We start from the raw sequence: 16,743 nt of genomic DNA on the forward strand, positions 1-16,743 counted from the left end.
CCTGCTTTATTTGAGGTCTGTTCCTAAAACTGGATTTAATGATTTTATTGTTCCCATATCCTTTATGGTGTTCTACACAAGTCCTTTTTGGAACCACACAGAATATAAATAATAAATGAATGAAAGAATAAAATGACTTGCTCAAGTTTTCACAGGTGTTAAGTGCAGAACTAATCCAGGCTTGGTGTTATTTTCAGCTGTACCATTCAAGAGAAACTAAGGAAGCTCGACCTCTACATATTTTTAAACCTTAATGTCTCCTGCTCAGGAAATGACTAGCAGTAACATAGGACAGTCATACGCAAATGAAAATGAGGAGGGAATACTTGTATGCATATAGGTTATTAAATTTGAGAAGAATGAAGTCAAAGCTTTGGATACCTGCAGGATAAGATCAGTAATGTAGGACATTTTTCTTTGCAAAACTCCATAGCTATAGGCTAGCAACTAACTGATAATGCGGACTCATTCCACAAAGCCCTTTCTTACAGGTCTGCATAAAGTGCAGTCTTTTCACAGAACAGATTATATTCAGATTTCCTCTCTGCCTACCAGACTGCCAGTGGCAATAATATCTTCTTTTAATTTAGCTTTAAAATTTTTTCACAGATGGGGGATAGGGAGGAAATGGGTTTGCTTTGAATTTTTGCAGAAAAAATTTCTCCTATATCCACATAGAAACATTGATTCATTTAAACATGAGGGGCACGGGGTGCCTGGGTGGCTCAGTCAGTTAAGTGGCCAACTTCAGCTCGGGTCATGATCTCGCAGTCCGTGAGTTTGAGCCCCGCGTCAGGCTCTGTGCTGACAGCTCAGAGCCTGGAGCCTGTTTCAGATTCTGTGTCTCCCTCTCTCTGACCCTCCCCTGTTCATGCTGTGTCTCTCCCTGTCTCAAAAATAAATAAAACGTTAAAAAAAAATTAAAAAAAAAATAAACATGAGGGGCACCTGGGTGGCTTAGTTGGTTGAGTGTCCGACTTCGGCTCAGGTCATGATCTGGCAGTCTGTGAGTTCAAGCCCCACGTTGGGCTCTGTGCTGACAGCTCAGAGCCTGGAGCCTGCTTTGGATTCTGTGTCTCCCTCTCTCTCTGCCCCTCCCCCGCTCATGCTCTGTCTCTCTCTCTCTGTCAAAAATAAATAAACATTAAAAGAAATTTAAACATGATATTAATATTCAGTGGAGGAATGAGTTATTTAAAAAAATAATGTGAATCAATAATAGAATAGACTGTTCTAAACCTATAATTATTTTGAACTGTATTGATTTTCATAAGTTAGCACTGTGGTGATTTATAATTTTTAAATACAATATTACTTATTTATAATTAACTAATTTCTTCTCTGGAAAGACTTTCCATTTTGATGAGCATTTATGAATACCTTTGTGTTTTAGTATAGATTCAATATAAACAGATTTTGGAATGTTTATTTTTATGAGCTAATTGAGAGAGCATCAGTTGGATACTATATTATACCTATGAAACACATCCCTGGGAATATGATGTCTGGGCCTGCTAATGAGGTGATGATTCCAAGGAGAGTCACCATGACATTTTTAATTCCATGTCTTTTGTTTACTTGGTTTGACATGCATTGCTTCCCGTTTTTACTTCTCCAACTAGCCCTCTTTAAATGGTGACCTCTTACGTCTCTTATATTTACTATTCTCTAAAATACTGATTCTTCACACAATCCTAAAATTTGTATGGAACCACAAAAAACCCTGAATAGCCAAAGTAATATTGAAGAAGAAAACCAAAGCATCACAATCCCAGACTTTAGCTTCTACTACAAAGCTGTAATCAAGACAGTATGGTATTGGAACAAAAACAGACACATAGACCAATGGAATAGAATAGAGTACCCAGAATTAGACTGACAAATGTATGGCCAACTAATCTTGGACAAAGCAGGAAAGAACATCCAGTGGAAAAAAAGACAGTCTCTTTAGCAAATGGTGCTGGGAGAACTGGACAGCAACATGCAGAAGAATGAAACTAGACCACTTTCTTACACCATTCACAAAAATAAACTCAAAATGGATAAAGGACCTGAATGTGAGACAGGGAACCATCAAAACCCTAGAGGAGAAGGCAGGCAACAACCTCTTTGACCTCAGCCGCAGCAATTTCTTACTCGATGCATCTCTGAAGGCAAGGAAATTAAAAGCAGAAATGAACTATTGGGACCTCATGAAGATAAAACTGCACTGCAAAGGAAATAATCAACAAAACCAAAAGGCAACTGACAGAATGGGAAAAGATATTTGCAAATGACATATTGGATAAAGGGCTAGTATCCAAAATCTATAAAGAACTTACAAAGTCAACACCCAAAAATCAAATAATCCAGTGAAGAAATGGGCAGAAGACATGAATAGACACTTTTCCGAAGAAGACATCCAGATGGCCAACAGACACATGAAATGATGCTCAGTGTCACTCATCATCAGGGAAATACAAATCCAAGCCACACTGAGAGACCACCTCACACCAGAGTGGCTAAAATAAAAAAATCAGGAAACTACAAATGCTGTTGAGGATGTGGAGAAATGGGAACCCTCTTGAACTGTTGGTGGGAATGCAAACTGGTGCAGCCACTCTGGAGCACAGTGGGGAGGTTCCTCAAAAAATTAAAAATAGATCTACCCTATGATCCAGCAATAGCACTACTAGGAATTTCGCTACAGGAATACAGGAGTGTTAATGCATAGGGGCACATGTATCCCAATGTTTATAGCAGTGCTTTTATCAATAGCTAAATTATGGAAACATCCTAAGTATCCATCAACTGATGAATGGATAAAGAATATGTGGTTTATATATACAATGGAATACAACTTGGCAATGAGAAGAATGAAATCCTTCCATTTGCAGCAACATGGAGGGAACTGGAAGGTATTATGCTGAGTGAAATAAGTCAGTCAGAAAAGGACAGATATTCTATGTTTTCACTTCATATGTGGATCTTGAGAAACTTAAACAGAAGACCATGGGGGAAGGGAAGAGGAAAAAATAGTTACAAACTGAGAGGGAGGGAGGCAAACCATAAGAGACTCTTAAATACAGAGAATAAGCTGAGGGTGGATGGGGATGGGTGGGGGGAGGGGAACATGGGTGATAGGCATTGAGGAGGGCACTTGTTGGGATGAGCACTGGGTGTTATATGTAAGCCAATTTGACAATAAATTGTATTAAAGAAAATAAAATAAAATAGTGGTTCTTTAAGTGAGGAATTTGTTAAAAATACAGACTGTTAGCCTTGCCCCAGTTCTACTGAATCAGAAACTTTCAGTGAGGCTCAGTAATCCATCTCTTACAAGTGCCTTAAGTAGTTCTGATCCATTTTGAAACTTCAGAATCTTTATTGGTTGGTCATGCCCTCCCAGTGTGAAATTTTGGTTCTTCCCTTCCTGGATTCAGCTCATCAGCTCCCAGTGACCTGAACTGGGAAAATTTTTTTTAGCATTGATAATTTTTTATAGTACACTTAATGGCATACTTTCATAGGAACATTTTAAAGAGAAAGTTTATATTTGAACTTTATAATCATGAAAAAACTGCATGGAAATTGAGGATAAAATATACTGTATTAAATATGTTCTGAGCTTTTTGAGTTTCAATTTGGATTTGTAAACTTGGGGCACAGATGAAATCTGGCGGAAGCTTTTCAACACAACATATTTGCCATCAAAATTTTGGTTACAACATCAATCCAAGAAAATTTCCAGTACCATTATCTCTCTGTCTTACTGTTTAATAATTAAAATAGCCTTTCCCAATTATTTGAGGTACTTTCAAGGATGTGTTTTCTAACTTTTAGATTTTATATGAAGTTTAATTCAAAGTTAGGTATAAAGAGAATACTTGAAAGTAAATTGTGTGTGTGTGTGTGTGTGTGTGTGTGAATTCACAAACTTTGTAATGATAATTTTCGAAGATGGCAGTGTAGGAGGACACTGGGCTCACCTTGTCCTGATGATCGCTTAGATTCCACCCACATCTACCTAAATAACTCAGAACACCACCAGAAGACTAGCAGAATGGACTCTCTCCAGAGCCAAGTGTAGACCCATAGAAGGCCCATAGAAGAGGCCCATAGAAGAGGCTGACGGTAGACAAGAGGGCGGAGAAGCAGTGTGTACTACATGGACTGGTGGGAGGGAGCCGGGGTGGTGGAGGGGCAGCCTGCTGGGAAAGGCAGGGCCCCTGAAGTCTGGCTTGCAAAAGCAGAGGGGCCGGACTCCGTGAGTTCTGACAGACAGCAGGACTTAACATCTGGAATGTTAAAAGTCAACAGCTCTGCTCTCAGAGAGCAGGGTGGGAGAGAGGACGCCAGGAGGGAGAGTTGTTGAGCCCTGGAAGGACAAAACTCGGTGGGGGAACAAAGGCACTGGCAAGCACCATTTCCCTCTCCCATCCACCAGCCAAAATTCCAAGAGGAACCAGTTCCTGTCACCGAACTTGCTTGTACCTTGCAAACGCCCAATTCTGTGCTTCTGTGGATCCATCCCTCCAACAGACCTGCCTCCCTCCTGGTGCTGCAGGGCCCCTCCCACAGGGGACCACCAATGGTAAATCGAGCTAAGCCTGCCTCTCCCGCCCCTGTGCACCTTGGGGATCCACCCCTTCTAATATGCCCTTGGCCAGATCCCATGGAAGGAGCACCACAATCCTGGAAGTGTCCAAGCTTCCCAGACAGGGGCCACACCACTCCACAGTGAGTCCAGCCCCTGGGAGAGGGGAAGATAAGGTAAACACCAGTCTGACTGTGGCCCCAGCGGTGGGCTGGGGGCAGACATCGAGTCTGACTGCGGCCCTGCCCACCAACACAAGTTTCTCCGGACAGCACAGGGGAAGTTCCCTGCAGTTTAGCTACCACAGGGACTACCCAAAATGATGAAATGGAAGAATTCTCCTCAAAAGAAACTCCAGGAAGTAGAGACAGTTAATTAATTGATCAAAACCGATTTAAGCAATGTAACAGAATAAGAATTTAGAATAATTGTCATAAAATTAATTGCTGGGCTTGAAAAAAGCATAGAGGACAGCAGAGAATCTATTGCTACAGAGATCAAGGGACTAGAAAAATGGTCGTGAGGAACTAAAAAATGCTATAAATGAGGTGTAAAACAAAATGGAGGTGGCCATAGCACAGATTGAAGAGGCAGAGGAGACAATAGGTGAATTAGAAGATAAAATTATGGAATAAGAAGAAGCTGAGAAGAAGAGAGATAAAAAAAATCCAGGAGTATAAGGGGAGAATTAGAGAACTAAGTGATGCAATCAAATGGAACAATATACATATCTTAGGAATTCCAGAAGAAGTAGAAGAGAGAGAAAGGGGCTGAAGGCTGAAGGTGTACTTGAACAAATCATAGCTGAGAACTTCCCTGATCTGGGGAAGGAAAAAGGCATTGAAACCCAAGAGGCACAGAGAACTCCCTTCAGACGTAACTTGAATCCATCTTCAGCACATCATATAATAGTGAAACTGGCAAAATACAAGGATAAAGAGAATATTCTGAAAGCAGGTAGGGATAAACACGCTCTAACATATAAAGGGAGACTGATAAGACTATCTACCAAAGACAGATCTATCTACCAAAACTTGGAAGGCCAGAAAGGAATGGCAGGAAATCTTCAATGTGATGAACAGAAAAAATATGCAGCCGAGAATCCTTTATACAGCAAGTCTGTCATTCAGAATAGAAGGAAAGATAAAGGTTTTCCCAAACAAACAAAAACTGAAATAATTCATCACCACTACACCAGACCTACAAGAGATCCTAATGGGGATTCTGTGAGTGAAATGTTGCAAGGACCACAAGGTACCAGAGACATCCCTACAGGCATGAAACCTACAGACATCACAATGACTCTAAACCCAGATCTTTCAATAATGACACTGAATGTAAATGGACTAAATGCTCCAACCAAAAGACATAGGGTATCAGAATGGATAAAAAAACAAGACCTATCTATTTGCTGTCTACAAGAGACTCATTTTAGACCTGAGGACACCTTCAAATTGAATGTGAGGGGATGGAGAACTATCTATCATGCTACTGGAAGTCAAAAGAAAGCTGGAGTAGCCATAGTTATATCAGACAAACTAGACTTTAAATTAAAGGCTGTAACAAGAGGTGAAGAAGGCCATTATATAATAATTACAGGGTCTATCCATCAGGAAGAGCTAACAATTATAAATGTCTATGAGCTGAATGTAGGAGCCCCCAAATATATAAAACAATTAATCACAAACATAAGCTACCTTATTTATAAGAATGTGGTAATTGCAAGGGACTTTAATACTCCACTTACAAAAATGGATAGATCATCTAGACACAGAATCAATAAAGAAACAAGGGCCCTGAATGATACATTGGATCATACAGACTTGACAGATATATTTAGAACTCTGCATCCCAAAGTCACAGAATATACTTTCTTCTCGAGTGCACATGGAACATTCTCCAAGATAGATTACATACTGGGTCACAAAACAGCCCTTCATAAGTATAAAAGAATTGAGATCATAGCATGCACACTTTCAGACCACAATGCTATGAAACTTGAAATCAACCACAGGAAAAAGTCTGGAAAACCTCCAAAAGCATGGAGGTCAAAGAACACCCTACTAAAGAATGAATGGGTCAACCAGGCAGAGAAGAAATTAAAAAATTTATGGAAACAAATGAAAATGAAAATACAACAATCCAAACCCTTTGGGATGCAGCGAAGGCAGTCCTGAGAGGAAAATGCATTGCAATTCAGTCCTATCTCAAGAAACAAGAAGAATCCCCAATACAAAATCTAACAGCACACCTAAAGGAAATAGAAGCAGAACAGCAAAGACACCCCAAACCCAGCAGAAGAAGAGAAATAATAAAGGTCAGAGCAGAAATAAACAATATAGAATCTAAAAAAACTGTAGAGCAGATCAATGAAACCCAGAGTTGGTTTTTTGAAAAAAAGAAACAAAATTGATAAACCTCTAGCCAGGCTTCTCAAAAAGAAAAGGGAGATGACCCAAATAGATAAAATCATGAATGAAAATGTAATTATGACAACCAATCCCTCAGAAATACAAGCAATTATCAGGGAATACTATGAAAAATTATATGCCAATAAACTGGACAACCTGGAAGAAATGAACAAATTCCTAAGCACCCACACACTTCCAAAACTCAAACAGGAAGAAATAGAAAACAGGAACAGACCCATAACCAGCGAAGAAATGGAATCAGTTATCAAAAATCTCCCAACAAATAACAGTCCAGGACCAGATGGCTTCTCAGGGGAATTCTACCAAACATTTAAAGCAGGGATAATACCTATCTTCTCAAGCTGTTCCAAAAAATGTAAAGGCAAGGTGAAACTTCCAGACTCATTCTATAAAGCCTGCATTACTTTGATTCCCAAACCAGACAGAGACCCAGCAAAAAAAGAGAACTAAAAAAAAAGAGGCCAATATCCATGATGAATATGGATGCAAAAATTCTCAATAAGACTAGCAAATTGAATTCAACAGCATATAAAAAGAATTATTCACCATGATCAAGTGGGATTCATTGCTGGGTTGCAGGGCTGGCTCAATATTCACAAATCAATCAACGTGATACATCACATTAATAAAAGAAAAGATAAGAACCATATAATCCTGTCAATTGATGCAGAAAAAGCACTTGACAAAATTCATCAGCCTTTCTTAATAAAAACCCTCGAGAAAGTAGGGATAGAAGGAACATACTTAAACATCATAAAAGCCATTTATGAAAAGCCCACAGCTGATATCATCCTCAATGGGGAAGAACTGAGAGCTTTCCCCCTGAGATCAGAAACACGACAGGGATGTCCACTCTCACCGCTGTTGTTTAACATAGTGTTGGAAGTTCTAGCATCAGCAATCAGACAACAAAAGGAAATCAAAGGCATCAAAACTGGCAGATGAAGTCAAGTTTTCACTTTTTGCAGATGACATGATATTACACATGGAATACCCAATAGACTCCACCAAAAGTCTGCTAGAACTGATTGATGAATTCAGCAATGTCGCAGGATACAAAATTAATGTACAGAAATCAGTTACATTCTTATACACTAATAATGAAGCAACAGAAAGACAAATAAAGAAACTGATCCCATTCACAATTGCACCAAGAATCATAAAATACCTAGGAATAAACCTAACCAAAGATGTAAAATATCTGTATGCTGAAAACTATAGAAAGCTTATGAAGGTAATTGAAGAAGATACAAAGAAATGGAAAAACATTCTGTGCTCATGGATTGGAAGAATAAATATTGTTAAAATGTCAATATTACCCAAAGCTATCTACACATTCAATGCAATCCCAATCAAAATTGCACCAGCATTCTTCTCAAAGCTAGAACAAGCAATCCTAAAATTTGTATGGAACCACAAAAGACCCCGAATAGCCAAAGTAATTTTGAAGAAGAAGACCAAAGCAGGAGGCATCACAATCCCAGACTTTAGCCTCTACTACAAAGCTATAATCAACAAGACAGCATGGTATTGGCACACAAACAGACACATAGACCAATGGAATAGAATAGAGTACCCAGAATTAGACTGACAAATGTATGGCCAACTAATCTTGGACAAAGCAGGAAAGAACATCCAATGGATTAAAGACATTCTCTTTAGCAAATGGTGCTGGGAGAACTGGACAGCAACATGCAGAAGAATGAAACTAGACCACTATCTTACACCATTCACAAAAATAAACTCAAAATGGATAAAGGACCTGAATGTGAGACAGGAAACCATCAAAACCCTAGAGGAGAAAGCAGGAAAAAACCTCTTTGACCTCAGCTGCAGTAATTTCTTACTTGATACATCTCCAAAGGCAAGGGAATTAAAAGCAGAAATGAACTATTGGGACCTCATGAAGATAAAACGCTTCTGCACTGCAAAGGAAACAGTTAACAAAACTAAAAGGCAACTGATGGAATGGGAACAGATATTTGCAAATGACATATCAGACAAAAGGCTAGTATCCAAAATCTATAAAGAACTCACCAAACTCCACACCCAATAAACAAACAATTCAGTGAAGAAATGGGGAGAAAACATGAATAGACACTTCTCTAAAGAAGACATCCAGATGGCCAACAGGCACATGAAATGATGCTCAACGTCATTCCTCATCAGGGAAATACAAATCAAAACCACACTGAGATATCACCTCACGCCAGAGTGGCTAAAATGAACAAATCAGGAGACTATAGATGCTGGAGAGGATGTGGAGAAACAGGAACCCTCTTGCACTGTTGGTGGGAATGCAAATTGGTGCAGCCACTCTGGAAACAGTGTGGAGGTTCCTCAAAAAATTAAAAATAGATCTACCCTATGACCCAGCAATAGCACTGCTAGGAATTTACCCAAGGGATACAGGAGTGCTGATGCATAGGGCACTTGTACCCCAATGTTTATAGCAGCACTCTCAACAATAGCCAAATTATGGAAAGAGCCTAAATGTCCATCAACTGATGAATGGATAAAGAAATTGTGGTTTATACACACAATAGAATACCACTTGGCAATGAAAAAGAATGAAATATGGCCTTTTGTAGCAATGTGGATGGAACTGGAGAGTGTTATGCTAAGTGAAATAAGTCATACAGAGAAAGACAGATACCATATGTTTTCACTCTTATGTGGGTTCTGAGAAACTTAACAGAAGACCATGGGGAGGGTAAGGGAAAAACAATTTAGAGAGGGAGGGAGGCAAACCATAAGAGACTCTTAAAAACTGAGAACAAACTGAGGGTTGATGGGGGAGTGGGATGGAGGGGAAAGTGGGTAATGGGCATTGAGGAGGGCACCTGTTGGGATGAGCACTGGGTGTTGTATGGAAACCAATTTGACAATAAATTTCATATTAAAAATTAATTAATTAATTAGTTAAAAATGATGATTTTCAATGTAATTGTGAGAAATTATATGCTTAAAATGGAGAAAAAAGATCATGAAGTAATTTTTATTTTAGAAAATGTGTCAAGGCACTAGATAGCTTTTATTTGTCACTTTTTGACTGGGAATTCATACTCTTCTTACTGAAATCTTGCTGCTGGTATACACTCTGTGATTGTTTTAACCATTTTTATCAAACTGCCAAGACTATATGTAGCTTCCCCATCCTATAAAAAGTTCTGTTACAGACATGCACTGGGAAAAATGACAGGGTGCTTCTCAGGACTGTGAATTATTGCTGAGATGAAATGATATAGTCCATTATAGCACTTGGCCAACTGTTGACCTTTCTTAATACTGAGGCTTTGAGTCTGGGTCAGTGAGGTTCTCTCAAATATTTCAACATGAGATGAGGGGTAATCCTTGTCATAATTAGGACTCTGGTTTCCCATTTGTGTGCCAGGAGCAATGTAATTTGGCAATACATAAATACGCAAAATGTGTTCCCTGACGCAGATGCAGAAATCTCATTTTACTTTTCAAATATGTCAGGCAGAGGTATAAGTTCGGATTCAAAGTCTTCGGGTGATCCTTCCACTATAGTGTATGGTTCTCAACATGCGTCAGAATACTTCAAGGGCTTAATGAGACAGATTGTTGGGCCTTGACCACAGAGTTTCTGATTCAATAGGTGTGAGGCAGGAGTGAGCATTTGCATTTCTAACAGGTTTCCAGGTGATGCTGATATTGATGCTCCAGGAAGCATATATTGAGAATGACTGCTGTAATGCTGTCTTTCTCAAAGTCAGATTCTCAAATCTCAAGTTCCTCAAGTCAGAATCTAATCCTCAGATTATCAGGATTTATGTGGTGGTCTACATCCAAATCTCCAATGTGGTATGACAGTGACTTGCCTTTGGTCAAGCTCCTCAGGTGCCCATTCACATTTGAAAACCAGTTAGAAGGGAGGTCCAGGGAAAACACTGATCATGTTTCCTCTCAAGCATTACCAATTTATACCTGTGGGTTGGCATCTAGCAGTTGTTTTTATTATACATAGTAAATGAATGAATTAATGAAAATGAATGAATGCAAGCAATTAGTTGCTACTCCTTGTTTGCTTCCAGCACCTTTCTTTATTCTACTATAGAATATATCATCCATATTTTAACTACTTGCTTACTTGACTGCCTCCATCTAGACTGAGACCTTCTCTTTTTGTTGTTTTTCCAGGGCCAACCCCAGCATTTGGCACATAATATGTACATCATCAGTATTTGTTAGATTAAATGATTGTAAATGTTGAGTAGAATATCTCTTAGGATTAGTCTGAAAACTGAGCTAGAAAAGCCATAGGCAAGTCTGAAGGAGTGGGGTGGTACCAAGATACAGCATTAAGTCAAGTGTCTGGAACATAAAATATTACTTAAGATTAGTATATATATGCAGTGTAGTTGGAACAAGTGACATTTCAGAAGTGAAGAGAGTAAGTGGGGGATATAGAAATGGATAATGTAGGTTTGATGAAGCTAGTTTGTGCTGAGAATTTTGTGGGTGGTCAGAAATGAGAACATTAAAGGATGTAAAAAAGGGCCAGAACACACAAATGGAGTTAAGGCACTTCCTTCATCCCAAATTAACCTTGACAAATGAATTCATTTGTTAGTCTAGCAGCAGTTACTTTTTTTACCTTTCAACGCCAGGTGGGGAGGGGGGAAGACCTTAATAGTGGTTAGTCTGCTGAGATACCCAAAAAGCCTAGAGTAGAAATGGACTGTAGTATGGAGAGAAGTTCCTGATACTGTGGTTAACATCAAGGATTGCTTAAATATTAATGTTCTGGTTTTTGCTGTTGTTCACACTCATTGTTTAAATTCTAAATCCCATTTTTGCCTCCTTGAATAAATTTACAACGCCCTGATTTTTAATAGTCTTGTTTAATTTCCTGTTCCATGCTTCCTGGACTGTCTTCTGAATTTCAGACCTCTCCTTATTGTATTCATAAATTAGCTGAATTTTCAATTTTCAGTTTAAACAACCTGGATTCCTCATCTATAGTCCACTCTGTTCTTTGAGGTCTGTGTGCATTTCTACTGGATTGCTGCCACCATATGTCTTCTAGTCATAGGCGGGTGCCTGTGACTTGCATTCTGCTTTGAGTCTGGGCTTGTAAGATGCTAGCATAAGATTGCTCTAGATTCGTAGGTTTTGCTACTCATGTCCATGCAGTCCACACTGTCGTCTCCTCATTTACATTACTTGTAGTGTCTGGCTCCCTTTCCAAGAGCATGCAGGGGCAAATTAGTTTGTACTTATATTTCAATTTTTTTAGATTTAGAAATGAAATTTTTATTTTAAAATCTCTAAGGACAGTGGTATTATGACCAACCAGAGGTTCAGAGACAAAGGGGGTCTAAATCTTCCTTCAAATTATGTGAGAATCAGGTTTTCAGAAGTCAATGTGTGTTAAAACCATACAAAGATCCTTTAGTTTAGATTCTAGGCTCAGAACATTAAAGGCAGGGTTTTGGTTTTGTTTGTTTAGTAATTAAACCTTTGGCATAACTCAAAAGTCTAAGGTATGTAAGAAACTATTCATCGTATAAGAAATTATTCCTGAATGTCCCACTCATTGCAGGACAACTAGCATTATTCACTAAGCCAACCAAGTACAAGGCACATTTTCTGTCATATGGTATACGAAAACATGCCCACAAATCACCCAAATACCACTAAGGGTCGATGTCACCTCTAAAGAGAATTATTCAGTTTTCAATTCTGGGTATGGGGAGGAGGCTACAGAATATGAGAGTGCTCAAAACCTGAACAAAATCAAGCAAGAAGGAGAGGGGATGACTATTGGGTAGGCATCCACCAGTGTGTGTCACAAGAAATAGTCTAGACAATATTTTGTAAGGCCCTTTCCAGCTACAGAGTTGAAATTATTTAATGTCACAAAATGCAGTATAAATTTATTTATGGTAAAAAAATATTTATGGGTAAACAATAATCATGGATAATGGATATTTATATTATATTCACAAATTATAATTCAAATTACAAGGAAAGATTCTTCCATTGCTAAACGTAATGAATAGTAGGACTTGTCTTAAAGATAAACAAAACATACAACAATCAACATATTTAAATCTAAGCTTGTAAAGAATAAAAAGATGTCATGTGTCATTTTAGAATACTGTTAATTTGGACTAAAATTGTTCAGTGTTTAATGAAGGATAATAACATTTTGGGCATTATTGAGAACAAATGAAGTCAACACCATTTAATTCAAGTTTACCTAATTAAAAAATTAAAACTACACATTATTCTGTATCTCACTTCTTTTTGAAAAGGGATATAGATACAATCTTCTATCCTTTCTCGTCTCTTATAATGGATGATCAGGAATCACCTCTGAAGTTTCTAGCATAGTTTATGGGCCCAATATATGTTTGGTAGATGTTTGCTTCACAGATAATTAAATTTTTTTTTAAATTTTTTAATGCTTATTTTATTTTTGATGGAGAGAGAGAAAGAGTGTGAGTGGGGGAGAGGCAGAGAGAGAGAGAGGGAGACACAGAATCTAAAGGAGGTTCTAGGCTCTGAACTGTCAGCACAGTGCCCAATGCGGGACTTGAACTCAGGAACAGTGAGATCATGACCTGAGCGGAAGTTCCACGCTTAACTGACTGAGCTACCCAGGCGGCCCAATAATTAAATGGTTTTAATGAAACATTTCAAAAAAGATTATGTAGACCTAATCTAAGATTATTTTATTATTAGTTTTAATACCAAAAACAAATATTTTTAATGTATTTTTTCTAAGTTCTTTTACTCCAGGTTATTTTACATAGACTAATACATATTTTGCATATGAAATGCAGGTTTATATAATGATGATAGATGACTGAATTAGTAATCATTAAAAGAACAGGCTTTTCTACAGCTCATGATCATTCTGGTTGCTCGCTTGTCTCACATTTTTATTGTTCTTCTTTTCATAGGGATTCGATAAACAAGTGGATGTGTCATATATTGCCAAACATTACAACATGAGCAAAAGCAAAGTTGACAACCAATTCTACAGTGTGGAAGTGGGAGACTCAACCTTCACAGTTCTCAAGCGCTACCAGAATTTAAAGCCTATTGGCTCTGGGGCTCAGGGAATAGTTTGGTAAGTGGAATGGATTTAACATTTATTTATTTATTTGTTTGTTATTGATTGATTGAAGTATAATTGACATACAGTGTTATATTAGTTTCATGTGTGCAACATATTCAACAATTCTATACATTACTCAGTGCTCACCATGAAAAGTGTAGTCACCATCCATCACCAAGCAACATTACTACAATCTTATTGACTGTATTCCCTATGCTATACTTTTCATCTCTGTGACTTCTTTATTTTATAACTGGAGGTTTGTACTTCTTAATCCCCTTTATCTATTTCACTTATCCCCTCATCCATCACCCTTCTGGCAATCACTAGTTTGTTCTCTGTATTTAAGATTCTGTTTTTTGGCACAGAGGAAGGCAAACCATAAGAGACTCTTAAATACAGAGAACAAACTGAGAGTTGCTGGAGGGGATGTGGGTGGGAGAATGCGCTAAGTGGGTGATGGGCATTAAGGAGGGCTCTTGTTAGGATGAGCACTGGGTATTTTATGTAAGTGATGAATCACTGGGTTCTACTCCTAAAACCAATACTACACAGTAACTAACTTGAATTTAAATAAATAAATTTTAAAAAGAGTATGTTTTTTTGTTTGTTTGTTTCTTTGTTTTGTTTTTTGGATTCCATATATAAGTGGAATCAAGCTATTTATCTTTCTCTGTCTGACTTATTTCACTTGTATTTTTAAAGGGAACAATGCTGTATATGTCAACTAATCATAAACATGCATACAAATAAACATAAATAAATATAGCATGATTTGAGAATGGAAGAATACTTTCTATCAAATACAAGTAAAATTATGAGCATTATTGTAACTCATTGCCTGTGTGCTAAAAACATTTACGATTTTGCTCGTAACTAGTTTTTCTACTCACAAAAAAATGTCCAGTATACAACAACCATGGAGAAACCAAGAAAACTGGAGGTTTTCTAGCTGTTGCTAATGCATTTGAAAATTTTCTTTGGATGTTTTAGCAGCAAGAAATATGTGTTAAGATAACCAGCAAATAAAATTCCCTGCATTCTAAATAAGTATAAATTATATGTCAAATGTTCCTGTGACTTTTAAAGTTCTATGTTTAAAATTCAGTTACCTATTAGAAAAAGTGGTATTTTTAAAATGTTTGTTGAATGTTTCCAAAATGGAAAGATTCTGGGCATCCTTAATAACCATTCTTTTATGACATTTTTTAGTGGCAAATTGAAATGGTGACAAATCAAAATCTTATTAACTCTTCGGTAAAATTTTTGCAAAAGTGATGATATCAGATTGATAAGCATTTATTCTATGTAGTTTTGACTTGTAATGTAGCCACCAAATGTATTTAGTATGAACTTATTAGTATAATAATTTTCAATTTGATAACTCATAAGTAAAAATTAGGATATGTACTATAAATATGTATGTATGTATGTATGTACTTATTTATTTATTTATTTATTTATTTATTGAGGATATTTACTTAGATCAATATACTTATTTGTTATATAAATTACTGCTACATTAGTAATGTCCATTTAGAAGCATACTTTTAAAAGATGAGATAAAGATGAAATCAATTTTATTTAAAAACAGATTTTACTTTACAACTTTTCTTCACTCATTTGATATAATGTAATTATGACAACAATGTGGTAGTGTTCATTACACCTTCATTTTATATTTCATAAAACAATTTCAAAATCTGATTCACTTCATTTTTTATTTTTAATACTTTTTTTAGAGCAAAACATCTTAGAGAAAAATTGAAAAGAAGGTACAGAGATTTTCCATGTTCCTCCTACCCCCACACATGCATAGCCTCCTCCATTATCGACATCCCCAGCAAAAGTGGTATATTTATTACAGATGATGACCCTACATTGATACATCATAATCACCAAAGCCCATAGCTTACATTAGGATTTATTCTTGGTGTTGTACATTCTATGGATTTAAACAAATGTAAAATGTTATGTATCCATTATTATGGTATCATGTAGAGTATTTCCACCGCTCTAAAAATCCTATATACTCCACCTGTTCATCTGTCTCTTACTCCCAACTCCTGGCAACCATTGATCTTTTTACTCTTTCCATAGATTTGTCTTTTCCAGAATGTCATATAGTCGGAATCAAACAGAATATAGCCTTTTTAAATTGGCTTCTTTCACTTAGTAATATGCACTTAAAATTCCTTCACGTCTTTTCATAGATTGATAGCTCATTTCTTTTTATCACTGAATAATTCCTTGTCTAGGTATGCCACAGGTTATTCTTTCACCTACTTTAGGACATCTTGGTTGCTTTCAGGTTTTGGCAATTATAAATAAAACTGCTTTAAACATCCATGTACAGGTTTTCTGTGGACATAAGTTTTAAACATTTACTTCATTTTGATAACTGGTTTTAAGTTCATTCTCAATTCTTAGTCAATGTAAATGGCAGCTGTGCATGGTTGGTGCACTCACTAAATCATTTACTAGCATTTAAACCCCATTTATCAAATATATCAAAGCCTTTATTGAAATTTACTTAGTAATTACCTAATGTCAATCAGTAATTGTTTCTGCAATTTGAAAAATGGAACAGTTAAATATTTTTAATGATGGACCAAACCTTTCATTTCAAACATTTAAACAGC

At 37.1% G+C, this 16,743-nt stretch overlaps 1 protein-coding gene across 6 annotated transcripts in view; it reads left to right on the plus strand.

The window, feature by feature from the left end:
* Positions 1-16,743, plus strand: part of MAPK10 (mitogen-activated protein kinase 10) — a 310,548-nt gene that overhangs the window by 159,753 nt on the left and 134,052 nt on the right. For all 6 annotated transcript variants that reach the window (XM_019465201.2, XM_019465215.2, XM_019465205.2 and 3 more), the window contains one exon: positions 13,944-14,113. In XM_019465201.2, coding sequence (XP_019320746.1) covers positions 13,944-14,113 — 170 coding nt within the window. Of the gene's footprint in view, positions 1-13,943; positions 14,114-16,743 lie in introns of those variants that run through there.

Source organism: Panthera pardus, unplaced genomic scaffold (assembly GCF_024362965.1).
Source record: "Panthera pardus isolate Hobbes unplaced genomic scaffold, ASM2436296v1 HiC_scaffold_13, whole genome shotgun sequence".
NCBI classification, from domain to species: Eukaryota; Metazoa; Chordata; class Mammalia; order Carnivora; family Felidae; genus Panthera; species Panthera pardus.